Genomic DNA, 14,318 nt, shown 5'->3' with positions numbered 1-14,318 from the left:
ATGAGTGCAAACGAAAAGAAAAGGTACTGATGCATACAGGCAAATATATTAACACACGCACGCACACAGCGTTGGCACGTGGTAGCATCACTGAGTGTGTGAAGCGGCGACTTCGCGTGTGTAAATCACAGAGTGGTGTGTTTGGAGGCGATGGAGTCAAGCTGTGCTCAGATTGAAGTTTTTTCGGCAGCAGGACTCCAGACTGCTGCACCGTGACCCAGTAAGAAACAAGGCCAGTGTGTTACTGGGTCTCACACATACTGTGAAGCTATCACACACCTCGAGACACACGCACGGACTCATACGGAGAGACAAACATGCCAGCAGCAACAGATACACATGTGAGGAGCTTATTAAAAGACAAGCAAAGACACACACTCAGTGGCTCATGCATACTGCATGTACTTTTTTTGTTAATAGCACATTACAATCACAAGCATCTTACTGCTTTAATGGATTCATAGCATCAATGTTTACTCTAATATATTCTCTTCCCTAATTGTAGACACACAATTGCACACACACACAAAAACACACTTACCACAGAGAGGTGAGGTCAGTCGTTGAGGGGATAGAGAGAAATCGCCAGTTGCTTGCTGTAAATTACCATCATATTTCATTGTGTGTGTGCGTGTGTGTGTGCATGTGCGTGTGCGTGTGCGTGTGTGTGTAGGCAGCCAGGCTCCTAGCATGAAGGCAGATGATCCACAGGGTGTTTTTGATGTTGCAGCGAGTGTGTGGGAGTCGACACAAGAGGTTGAGTGCTGCTTTTAACATGTGGGGGAAGATTTCACGTTTGTGTCAACATTTTCAGCGCAACATAACGCTCATGTATGCAAAGTAGATGGATCGACAGACAGGTACAGACACGGGCGTTGTTGAAACATGAATCAATGAAAACGTGACAAAGTCAGGGCAAAAAGCACGAGACAAGCAACAAAAGGAAGCTGCTAGAGAGGAGAAAAACAACGCGAGAGAGACACAGACAGTCTCCTGAGTCTGTGCTGATTGGGGTCAGTTCTCTGCCATTAACCACGTGTAGACAGGGGAGGGCCAGAGCAGCCAGTCGACCCCTCAGCTTTTATAGGGCCGCCTGATAATAGGGACTGGTGCCTTGGAAGAATGCTGCAGAAGGAATGTGCTGTTAACATGTCTGTGCTCCTTAAATGCTGCTTTTATGAATATGTATCTGGTTATCAAACGCAGCCTGGCACTTATCTGAAACAATGCAGTGCTCCCACTTTCCCAGGTTTGAAATCCACCAGAAAGCTTCTCCCCGGGGTCTCTTCAACCTGGCCTCCCTGCGCGCTTTCCGACACACTCAATGATGGGAAAATCCTACAAGAGCAGACTCTTATCCTTATGCTAGTGGAATGCCTCCCAGTTGAGCCTCGTCTCGGCAAAGTAATGAAATGTGTCTTATATCAGCTGCAAGTCGGAAAAACCAGCATCCACAGCAAGAGCACTTGTAAATAGCCACAAGAAGAGCGGTGATTCAAGTGGCATCAGTTGGTTTAAAAAGGCCACAACCACAGTGAAAATCCTGCAGTCTCTTCACAACATTATCATGCAATTAAACCCACCTGACTGTTTATAGTGTACAAATAAAGACAGAAATGTTCGAGAGAAAGGACAGAAAACATCCAGGGTTAGTGAAGGAGATTGAGCGTGACATTTGTGTCAAGTCCCCTGTATATTTAACGTGTGTACATGTGCTGGACCGTCGGTTCTCTCCCATCCTCATTGACGTGCCGGCCCATAAACACTTGGCCGTGACTCAGGCTCTCCCAGTGGGCCGCGGAGCAGTGGCTGATGGGTAGATGATCTGAGTCACACAGCTGCCGCCGCTCAAGGTGAGCCGCCCAGGGCGCATAAATCTGCATGGATAATGAGGAGTTGCCGCAGAGGGCCCACTTAGAACCATTACACAACGTTTGTGGTGTCTGTGAACGTGTGTGTGTGAGAGTGTGTGCAAAAAAAGGGATGGGAGGTGAAGAGAGAATATTTGTTTTGAATATATGGAACAGAGCAGGCGTCTGTGTGCTCCCCTCTTTAGCCTCGCACAAGTGTCATTGAGTCACATGATGTATGAGGATGGGTTCAGGTTTATACTTATTTGTACGTATTTTTGCTTCTACTAGAACATGTTTACATGTGTAAGTGTTCACATCATTAACACCTGCTTCACTTTTTATGGGACCTTTAATGGCGCATCATAATACTACTCCTTCTCTGAAATTATAATAGGTTTTTATTTACTACTTTGTCACATCTTTATTTTGTTTTTGAACACTAGAAATATTGGTGGCGGAACTGATTGATGGCACAAGACCAACAAAAAGAGCTATTAGCCTACTCATGCTGCACACTGCCACGTTAGATACGCCCACTTGAGCATTTACTCACTGTCTATTTTCTCCTCCGTCGGCGATCATAAACAAATGTGTGTTTGTGTGTCTCACCACCACAGCTACTGTATATTCCAGCATGCTGTCATTGATGAACGACTCTCTGAAACACCCTCTGCAAGTCAGATGCGATATCCAAGTGTGATCAATTGCTCGCGCCTGTGACTTCTCCTAATATGACCGATTGCTTATTCCCGTCTAAATATCCTCTTACCCTTGTATCCTCACAGGGTCGGAATTCTGCTTTCGCAACTTCACCAGCTCCTCCGGCATGATCGAGTCCCCGGGCTTCCCGGATAAATACCCTCATAATCTGGAGTGCTCATACATGATCATCGCCCCGCCCCACATGGACATCACCCTCACGTTCCTGACCTTTGACCTCGAGAACGATCCCCTGCTGGTGGGAGAGGGCGACTGCAAGTACGACTGGCTGGATGTGTGGGATGGCCTGCCGCAAGGTGAGGGCACACAAATCACATGTGTACTGACTCAACACGTGCATACACATCCATACACACTCACGTTGTTGTTAAGGTGCATAGAAACACACATCCTTAGATACGTTTCTGGTGAGAATGCACAGACATGAACTCACGCAATGCCCCATGTTCCCACACACAAATATGCATACCAGTCTTCAATTTCCTGAGCGGCCGCCGCTGTCTTTGATGTAAGCTGCCCTGCCTTTCATTCCTTCACGTTACATAGAGGAAATATTATTTCACACGGGGAGCTGAAAGTGCCTGGACACCCCGGAGGAGCAGCCCTTTCCCATGCCCCTCTTCCCTCTCCATAAAACCACCCTTCACCACCCCCTCCCCATCCTCCCCGTCCTCCCTCCTTATCACCTAGCGCTTCCTTCCTCCCCCAGGCGAGTGAGAGTGAACGTTACGATGAATATCTGTTTGTATCCAATAGGAGGTGCCGAGCGTAGCGAAAGTGGCCTATCAGCCGAGATCAGGATGCAGTGAGGAAAAAACATTTGAGGATATTATCAAGGGCTTTGATAGTGACCGCCATAGGGTAATGTTAGCTGCTGTGATGAAAGGCCCATTAGTAGTGGCGAGTGGGTCACTTGCCACCTCCCTCTTGCTGACTTCCTTCTTTGTTTTTTTTTAATGTGAAGGAGAGAACTGAGGATTTGCTCTAATTATTCTATTTTCAGCTGCTAAAAAGGGATCCAAGTGGATTTAAAATTCCAATTATAGCCTTGAATTTGGGAGCTTTGATAGCTGAAAACAATTTATACCATTCAAAGTTGAGAATTAGGAGGAAATTAAAGTGTAACCCAGTTCCAGTGAGCCGAGTCCTCGGGCGTGAAAAAGAGACGGGAGACAAGACGCGAGGGTGAAGAATTTGGTGTCTGGCGAGGGAGCTACTCTTGAGACTATTGTAATCCTCGCTGGTCTGTGAGTGTGTGTCTGTGTGTGTGTCTGCAGCTGATCCTAGTGCAGCTTGCATTAAGGCAGGGATTCCATTCCCCCTGCTGGGCCCTGGCTGAGACACACATGGCAGATGGAGGGATGGACAGGAGAGGAAGGGGAGAGAGAGGAATGATGGGAGGAATGGCATGCTGCGACTCATTAGACAACACTTACTGAAGCAGCGTGACCACTGCAAACCTGTCTTTGCCTTACTGGAGTCCTTTTGCTGTTTTTCCATGGAGAGGACAGATCCGATACTGACCAGTTTTTCAAAATAAAAGCAGAAATACCTTCATGTTTTGTTTTTTGAATGAAAAAAACGTGAAAAAAGACTAAGAAATGAAACAATTTCAACCTAAAACACTACAATATGAAGCATGTTTAGCTCTAATTTGATTTCATGTGTGTGCGCCTGCAGTGTCCCCTCTGATCGGCCGCTACTGCGGGACAAAGATCCCTCCAGAGATCCAGTCGTCCTCCGGCCTGCTGTCCCTCTCCTTCCACACCGACATGGCCGTGGCCAAAGACGGCTTCTCCGCCCGATACAACATGACGCACAAAGAAGTCAGCGACTGTGAGTGCGAGATAACTTTCAGCGAGTGTGCGTCTGTGCATGCAAATGCTCTCTGTTTACCTTATGTTATCACCACCTCCCTTTTCTCTCTTTCAACAGTTTCTTCTCTGCTGACACTCATCTTTCTTTCTTCATCTTTCACTCCTCTTACCCTCTCGATCTTTTCAGCTTTGCCTGCTTTAATGCTATTTCAGTCTCAGAGCTCTCTCTCACCCCTCTCAGTCTATTTTGCGCTCTCCTTAGAGAGCAGGATTTTTCAGAAGCATACTATTTTCATTTAGAAAATAAATTAACTTCACCTCAATTTACCTCTGCTCACCTGTTTGGGCGGCTTTCTGTCTCCCTTTGCCCTTTCTCTGTCTGGATCTACCTTTTCGTCTCTGTCTTCAAGCTCCATGGTATGCTGCTTAGATCTTCCCTTTCAGTATCTTTAAAAAATGCTCTTGCATCTGTCATCCATCCTATTCAACTTCCCCTCTTCCTTCTTTTTCTCTTACTGCTCATTATCACATGTACAGGTAACGCTCTGCTTTCTCCATCTCCCCTGCCTCTCCCCTCTCTTTCTCCCACCAGCGTTCCACTGCAGCATGGCGCTCGGTATGGAGTCGGGGAAGATCAGCGACGATCAGATCACCGCGTCGACAACCTTCTACGACAACCGCTGGATGCCGCGCCAGGCACGCCTCAACAACGACGACAACGCCTGGACTCCCTCAGAGGACAGCAACAAGGAGTTTATACAGGTAAGGTTTTTAAAGATCTGAAAATGATAATAATCCAAGATGTGTGACCATAAAGACCACACAAAGAGAACTCTGGATCAGCACTGCTTTCACAAGCTGACAACAAATAATGTCGGGAATTTGTCTCAGGGATACCAGTATAGAGGAGAAGATGCATACAGTGCACGACACACACGCTCAAAGGAAATGGAGGAACTGTGCACTGATGATAAGGAAGGGCTACAGCGCTCTCAATCTTTCCTGTCTCAAACACACACTAGTCCACGCGTATGCATTCAAACACACACACATACACATACACAAGCGGCGTGAAGAGCAGCGAGAAGCCCGTGATTGATGAAGGTGCTCTCCAGGAATGCATCCGAACACCACGCCATTGATCTTTGCCTCCAGCCTTCCTCCCCTTACACACGCCAATGCAAAGATACACACACACACACACACCAGCTGAGCTCCCGCAGTAGTAGGCCACAGTCGGTGTCCATCCCCTGCTGTCTGTGTGACAGATAGACACAGCAGCTGGTCTCTCTCTGTTATCTACATCGGCCCTGAGCACCATAAATCCAGACAGCAATCTTCAATCTGTTTTCACACTTTCCTCATCTGTTCTACTCACTTTTAAAGAGTTTTAATTATTTCTTCATTGCAACCTTTTTTTTCCAGGTCGACCTCCACTTCCTGAAGGTTTTGACGGGCATCGCCACACAGGGGGCCGTTTCCAAGGAGACGCAGAAGTCCTACTACGTCACTACCTTCAAACTGGAGGTCAGCACCAACGGCGAGGACTGGATGGTCTACCGGCACGGCAAGAACCACAAGGTAGGAACGAGCACAGGAGTTAAGTAAAGAGGACATGAACTTTCAGTTACAAGGCCCCCTTTCTCTAACTTTAATACCTGCATTCTGATATGTCCTCAAACAACCGAGGCTGTTGTGGGATCTGAGAGCCAAATCAATGCATGGAAAATTCCTGAACGAGCCGTTCGCCTTCTAGGATTGTTTGTGAACTTGAGTCATGACCCAAGTCATGAGGTAGAGATAGAGGGAATGGGGAGGGAGGAAGAGATAGAGACAGAGAGAGGAGGGGAAGCTGACAAACAAGAACAATGGAGTCCTCCATGTGCCCTTATCTGGACTTGCTATTCATCATCTCTCACACACACACGCACACACATACACACACCTGGGTAGTGGAGTCATACCAGGTGTGGACGGAGTAAGTAAGATAATTTCCTGGAACTGTTGGTGTTTAGCGATTTGTGTGTAAGGTGTGATGGTTGGATTCTTGCACACAGTGGAGGAACGTTTACTCAAGTACTGTACTATAGTACAGGTTTGAGGTACTTAACTTGAGTAAATCCACGTTTTGCTACTTAATACTTCTAATTCATACATCACAAGGAAATACTGTACTTTTTACTCCTTGACTTATAATTGCTTATAAATACATATTATATGCATTAATTATATGATGCACTATTATACTATTTATACTGTATACCCAGAAGCATCTGAACATTGGCTCCACTCTCACAAGCTATTACACTAAAATTTTAATTCTTCATGTCAATGAATGAATGGTTGAATAAAGGTTGAATAAAAACACACATGTATTTGTTAGTAATACCAACAGTATAATATATTATTAGATATAAAAAATAACACTTTGAAAGGAGCCATTCTGCATAATACTTATAGATTTTGAATTCTTCCATTAGTGTATTAGTACTTTTACTTCAAGAACTGATCTACTTTTTCCACCACTGCATACACAGGTTTGTGTATGAATGTATATACTGTACTGTGCAGGTTGTTGTTGTTGTTGTTGTTGTTGTCGTCTACAGTAAGCCCGTCTCCAGGGGATTAGAACCCTGTCCCTCACATCTGGGTTAAGGTCACTGTGGATTGCAAAGAGGAACATAGAGAGTTGCAATGGTGGGGGTTGGATGTATGGAGGCTTAATCCACACTCACTTACCCACACAGACTGGGGGCCCCCTTCTGTGTGTGCCGGTGATTGGTTTGGGTGGGGCCAGTAGGGGGTATTTGATGTGGAGATTATTGAGATTTGACTTAAAAAGTCAACATCTGTGCAATTTATTAGAACCCCCGACACACACACACACACACACACACACACACACACACACACACACACCTTCTACACACGCATATATACGAAATCCATAGACCCCCCTTTAAATAACCTCTGGCTGATCTCCCTGTCTGGAGGGAGATCTGTGCGTGTGTGCGCATACGCGTATGTGTGCCTGCCTGTCTGCGCCGTGTAATCTGAGTCCACTAATCTGTCTGACGTTCAGACGTTCAGACAGATGCATCAACGTGCATTTGGGAGAGATGTTGCTCGTGTGAGTGGTCACTTTGAAAATTTGAAAATTGGTTTTCATGAAAATGAAAGATCAATAAAAGATAGCAGACACATTGTGAGCTGAGAGTTGTTGTGAATGCGCCTCAAAATCATGCTGAAGCCATGAATCAAACGTACTTTTACTACTGTTACATTACACTATCTTTATAAAATGTATATATGATTAAGTATAGCATGTGTTTGTGATGATCATAAAGAGAAGATGACAGCTATGTTTCCTCCATGCGTGATAGGGCTCTTGAAGTCCACGTGGATTTATCGTGCATCCTCTCACGTGTAATACAGAGATCTCAAATAACATCGGTTTAAACTTTTCTCTTTGTATTTCTGCCGACCACAGACAGTGACGGATGGATTCAGGAATAACACTTTTAGCTTATCACACACAATTTGCAGTCATGATCTGACTTCCTAAGAGTTCACTGTACTCCTCAGTCTTCCCGTCAGCCAGGTTCTCCTCTGGCACCCGTGGGCTGTGGTTGAGTCTTCCGTGACTGCTAATCCACTAGTCTTGTCGTATAAACTCCCAGTTAGCCCGTCCTAAGCCCCCCAAAGAGCCCTTAAGTGGTTGAAACTGAATTCTCGTCAGGGGGTCCTGTAATGACTGGGATTTGGTTCTTCTAATTGTCATTTAACAGTAAAGCTCGAAGCTAATGTGGCTTTGGAAGAGTGCGCGTGCACGTGTGTGTCATTGGTGTTTGTGGAAGATTGAGCCAGTGCGTCCGTGCAACGGATATGAATCACCCACGAATAAAAAGGATTGGCTTGGCACTTCTTGCCTCGCCGTGTTTGTTATTTGGGGAGAGCGCATCACCATTTGTTCTCAAGATTTGTGTCCTTATTTGCTGTAAGAATGAATGATTCAATGTCAATAAAGATTATGTGACAGAAAGAGAGGCGGTGGCAGGAAAGCTGAAAAAGGAAAGGCATTGTGGGAGATGATTCTTTTTGTAAAGAAATGAAAGTTGTAAGAGAAAAGCAGCAGCTCTGCAGATTGCAATCACCTCAGTCACACCAGCAAGCAGACTTTCTGCATGTGTGTTGGATTCTTTTTTTTCGTGTCATTTTCTGCACGCCAACACATTTTCTCTTTGACACCCATGTGACTTGTTAATTCTAAATCACACTACTCACATATGCAACTCATTACTTGATGAGACACATGCACACTCAGGAATTGCATATCTCTCTCTCTCACACACACACACACACACACACACACACACACACACACACACACACACACACACACACTTAGATACAAATACACAATGATTTATTTTGTAGCAGCACCAAAGACACACAAACCCAAACAAATTAACACGGAAGACACACACTGTCATCCGTCTGTGAGGAAAATCCCATCAGCCCCAGCGCTAACCAAGCATTGTGCTACTGAAAGCCTTGTATGGCTGTGCTAAATCTGACACACACACACACACACACACACACACACACACACACACACACACACACACACACACACACACACACACACACACACACACGTACACAAAGTAACCAGGGAGAGGGAAAACGCCCACATAGCATTTCAGCCTGCTCCTCCATCACACTGTGTCACACACCCTCAAACAGACACACACTTTCTTTCTTTCTTACTCATTCTTCAAGCTAAGACATAAATAATACTTAGACGATTCTGCATTAACCTCAGACACACACGCTTGCAGGAAAAGCTGGTCACACACACTGGTGTAAAATGGGACAGTGACATAAGGTGGTGTATGACAATGTGTAAGGATCACTGCTTCAACCTTAGCACACACCGCTAGCTCCTTTTAGAGGCAGTTGTGGAGAGCGGCCAGCTGGAACCAGTTCCTACTGTCAACATCTTCATACCGAGAACGAGGGGGGGGGAGAACGTCTGGTGCAAAGATGGAGGGGAGGGGAGGGGTAATGGCTAGAAAGAAAGGAAGAGGCAGAGGGAATAAGTAGAGCAAGAAGACAGGGATGACGAGTGTAATGGACAGAGAAAGAGACTGGGATCCAGGGAACAACAGGAGATGAGAAAGCGTCCGGGAAAACGAATAATGTCTTGCGCAGAGCCCGCCGCGTCTCCCTGTGGTGCCATCAGCTTGAAGGAAAACACTGGCAGAGGAAGGAGACATGTGCCAAAAACACAGAATAGAGAGAGAGAAAGAGAGAGATGGTAGATGAATCACGCTATGATTTATACATCTATCCACACCTCATTTTCCAGGACAAATTCCCTTCGCGCTAAGACACTTCGTCTGTTTTAGATGGCTTCTTTTTATTTTACTCTATTTCCTGGTCCAGAGATCTTTAGAGCACACGCCTTTCACGGTGACCTCGTTCTCCAGAGGGGTCATCAATAGTTAAATACCCACGGTGCCTGTGTCCCGCCAATGTCCACACAAACGAGACTGGCCGCCACGTGTGTGTGTGTGTAGGACTTAGTTATATTTTAATGACTCTCCTACCACCGGGAGACACAACATGACAACGTTAATTATTCAGCCTCACCTTGCCGACACTGTCACGTGACAGGCGAGGCTCACATAGACAAAAACACGGCGGTTGTCGGGCAGATTACAGAGGTATTCCAGACAGCAGACTGGCACCTCTGCCCATCCACAAATACAAACACACATTTCAATTCATGTCACATTTTGAGTTAAAAAGTAACCACGGTCATCTATAAGTTGGTCAATGAGCAACCATCTGCTTCCTCGGGCCGTTAACCTTTAATCTTGGAAGTAACGGGTCAGGGGTCAAACGAGCGACCTCTCAGGTGTCCTGACAATAGATGGGAGGAAGTGGGAGAAGAAGCTGACTGACAACTTCTCTTTGTTTGTTGTTCTCCTTTTGATAAGTTTGCTCTCTCTCCTCTCACATCCAAAACAGAAATGAAGAAAGCCTCTGGAGAGCTGATTCTTATTGAACCAAATGTTCTCTTTATGTCGGTAATGTTGGCCATATCCTCTGCTTTTATCCAAAGATGAAAACAAAGGAAAGCGGCGGGTAATATTGTAATGCACCGGCTAATGGCCTTTAAGTTTATGACGGGCATCTCCAGCGATTGGATCGTTGGATATTTCTGGGAAGTTGTAGTAGACTATTATTTTACATTTCTGAACTTTAATGCTTTTGAAACTGAACTTTTTTGCGACTCATTTATCTTTTTATAAGCCAAAGTTAAAACTTCTGTTAACAATATTTACATTGAGTGTAATAGTCTGAGGGGAGTAATTCATTTCAGCTGCGGGAAATTCCATAGAATTGAATGTAATTAAGCGATAAGTACTTGGATGTTGTATTTCCTGTTTCAGTGATGAATCTGTCTGTTGTTCCTACTCACCACCACTCCCTGCCTCCTCTCCCAAATTCCTCTGTTCATATTCCTCATCGAGTTATTTCTGCTGCCCTCCATTCAACCCCTCTCTCTCAACCACCTCCAGCCATCTCTTCATCTGTTTTTAACTATCCTTTTGAGGACTCTCTTCCTCCCTGCAGTCATCTTCTTGTTTTTCCTGTCCTCTCTGTCTTTCCCTCCATGCTGCTCTTTGTTTCACAGACAGAATATCTGGGAGCGGTAAAGATGGATCAGTTGTATGCGAGGCAAACCCTCCATCATACGCTCGTCTTTGTGTGAGCATGCGTGGGTGTTTACATAACCCCCATAAGAGCCCACATCCACCGTTTGGCCTCTTAGGTAAACATAACGGCTGTCTATCCTCAATCCAGCAGCAGATACAACAGCGATAGACCCGCTTATCTGTTCAAACACTCACACTGCTTTGTATTACCAGTGTCAGCTGCATTTGATTAAATCAGGCCATGCCCAAAATCAAATAAAACCCCCTCGAGTTGGATTTTGAAATCATATCTCTCATATTCGCACTGGTTATGGAATTTCTTGAATATCATATAATTTTTCTTGGAGGCACGGACCAGACAAGGAACTTTACAAATAGGTAATTTTACACCAATATGGCACAGTATTATTTTTAAACTCTAACTGACACTGTTTATCAGTTATAATGAAAAACAACATTATCAGAACAAGAGAGAATCAAATTTTTAGGCGAAGGGAGCGGGCTTTGGTTTGATCATGCTGTGCTGGGATTAAAGTAATGTTGGTATCTTTTTTTTAAGAAATGATGCCTTTAATCTCTAATTCAGCTGCTTGTAGCACTTGTCGTTCCATCTTTCCATTGTGCGTAGCGGCTGTGGTGTTAGCCAGTGTGGTTTGCGAATATCTGTCAGTTCACAGCAGCTTCTCCTATCAGCCGACCCGGTCGACCACAGACAGATAGAGTGAACGACACTTAACAGTCACTCAGTCAGTTAAAAGACACTTCCTCTGCTTATCTGTGTGTGTGTGTGTGTGTGTGTGTGTGTGTGTGTGTGTGTGTGTGTGTGTGTGTGTGTGTGTGTGTGTGTGTGTGTGTGTGTGTGTGTGTGTGTGTGTGTGTGTGTGTGTGTGTGTGTGTGTGTGTGTGTGTGTGTGTGTGTGTGTGTGTGTGTGTGTGTGTGTGTGTGTGTGTGTGTGTGTGTGTGTGTGTGTGTGTGTTTGTGGGTTCTTTGTGGTTTCCTGTGCTTTTGTGTGTAGTTCCAGTTTGTAGCCACCAACAAGAGGAAGAAAGGCAATGGTGGCGACAGAGGATGTGTGCAGAGATATGAACTGTACGGTTTTTGAAGAACAAACGTGAGGGGGAAATGGAGGTTTTGAGATGCAGGTGCTCAGAAGGACAGACCGGGCTGGTGGAGTATTATTTATCAGAATGTGTAGAAAAATCAGCAAACAAAATGAAAAATTACAAGCTAATAAAAAATCCTTAATGTAAATAATAAATAATTGCGGTCCTAGAATATATCCATGTGGTACACCACATATTATATGAAGTCTTTTTAAAGCACATTGATAAATATCTCTCAGACATTGGACTCCATAATGGTTTAATATAAGATGTTATTCTCATTTAAGGTATTCTGGTGGGGATGAATTTTTCCTTAAGTTTAGTACGAGGAAGCTATTTATAATTACAAAGAAGGAGGTGTGGTTTTGGAAAATGTGTATGACACAAAAATGAAAACATGAAAGACTTGAGTCATTGAATGTCCCTATCCAACGCCCTCAAGCATCATGGGATGCTTTTCTACCCAAAACAGGAAGTAACCTGACCACCCTGGTTACATTCACCTCCGACCCCTGCTGCCACACCCCGCCGCCTAAGAGCAAGTGGAAGGAAGGGAGTGTTGGTAGAGAAGAAGTGAATGTTGATGCTTTGGGAAGTTCATTTCATTCCCATCCTGCCCACCTGGACAGACTTCCTGTGTCTGACGGCCAATCATGTTTGGTCGTGTCAAGTCATGTCTCCCGCAGCTTCCTACCGCCACCAGCATGGAGGCAGTTGGTATATGAGTGAGCAGTGTGTGTGTGTGTGTGTGTGTGTGAGTGTGTGTGAGAGAGAGAGAAACCCTCATCCATCGTCGGGCTTTCCCAGCCTCCCAGCACCGAACCTTTGACCCCAAAACACATCGACAGCTGGGCTGGTGACATTAGATCCATGTTTGGGTTGTCTCTGCTTTGTCCGGCCTGCCACTGTGTGTGTGTGTGTGTGTGTAGCCAAGCGAAACTGTGCGCTGTGGGTGGGTGTAGAGGAAGAGGTTGTGTGTGTTTGTGTGCGTGTGAGAGCGTATGAGCAGCACATCTCCTTCTGATAGTAACCCTTGCTTGTCTTCTGTTTGTGTTGCCAGATTTTCCACGCAAACACAGACCCAGCTGAGGTGGTTCTGAACCGGGTCCCGCAGCCAGTTCTGGCCCGGTTTGTTCGTATCCGACCACAGACCTGGAGGAACGGCATCGCCCTGCGCTTTGAGCTCTACGGATGCCAGATTACAGGTGTGTGTGTGTGTGTGTGTGTGTGTGTGTGTGTGTGTGTGTGTGTGTGTGTGTGTGTGTGTGTGTGTGTGTGTGTGTGTGTGTGTGTGTGTGTGTGTGTGTGTGTGTGTGTGTGTGTGTGTGTGTGTGTGTGTGTGTGTGTGTGTGTGTGTGTGTGTGTGTGTGTGTGTGTGTGTGTGTGTGTGTGTGTGTGTGTGTGTGTGTGTTATTTTGCCTGAAGGAAGCTGACTTTTCCAGAGTCATACTGCTGAAGCAACAGCAGTTCTCTACTGCACTGATAGGAAATATTTTGGGATTCGAACCATTAATGTTGTGCTCAGAGGCCTGCCATTTCTGTCGTCTTGCCATGAAAGAACACCAAATCTAATTAGCTTGAAAAAAGATTGTTGAATAATTCAAAAAATACCTCCAAAACCATAAACACACACCCTCATTGGCACACACTCACTCACACTCACATGTGTACGTAGACTCTTTCCCACCCCCCACCCCCCCACTATATTTCAAACACGGCACGCCTCAGGCTAATTAAAGGAAACTTTCACTCTACTTTTCCTCCCAGTGTCATTTCCCCATCTCAACGCTTCTCCCACTTCTTTTCTCTTTCTTTCTCCGTCTCCCTCAGCGACGTCTCTTTTCCCTCTCACGGCCTTGGATTCTTTTTTTGATGTGTCCTCTTTGCTCTGCGAACTCCTCTGTACTGAGAAATGAGTACTGATCAATCATTCATAGCTCCCCGTTCACTCTTACATCAGAAACTGTGATTCGCTTCAGCCTCAACAGCTGCTATTGAAATAACTATTAGCTCTTACAGTACAGGTACATCCACACACACACACACACACACACAGTTCACACACACAGTTCTTAATATAGCATATGACCTCAAAA

The 14,318-nt window shown here is 45.3% G+C and overlaps 1 protein-coding gene across 3 annotated transcripts in view; it reads left to right on the top strand.

Annotated features, from left to right (window-relative positions):
* Positions 1 to 14,318, top strand: part of nrp2a (neuropilin 2a) — a 58,487-nt gene that overhangs the window by 23,810 nt on the left and 20,359 nt on the right. For all 3 annotated transcript variants that reach the window (XM_083937612.1, XM_083937611.1, XM_083937613.1), the window contains exons 4-8: positions 2,639 to 2,869; positions 4,254 to 4,409; positions 4,983 to 5,152; positions 5,816 to 5,971; positions 13,283 to 13,427. In XM_083937612.1, the coding sequence (XP_083793738.1) occupies positions 2,639 to 2,869; positions 4,254 to 4,409; positions 4,983 to 5,152; positions 5,816 to 5,971; positions 13,283 to 13,427 (858 nt within the window). The remainder of the gene's footprint in view (positions 1 to 2,638; positions 2,870 to 4,253; positions 4,410 to 4,982; positions 5,153 to 5,815; positions 5,972 to 13,282; positions 13,428 to 14,318) is intronic.

This window comes from Echiichthys vipera (assembly GCF_963691815.1).
Source record: "Echiichthys vipera genome assembly, chromosome: 23".
In the NCBI taxonomy this organism is placed as follows: Eukaryota; Metazoa; Chordata; class Actinopteri; order Perciformes; family Trachinidae; genus Echiichthys; species Echiichthys vipera.
The sequence above is the reverse complement of the archived record's forward strand: the minus strand, read 5'-3'. Positions and strand labels throughout refer to the sequence as shown.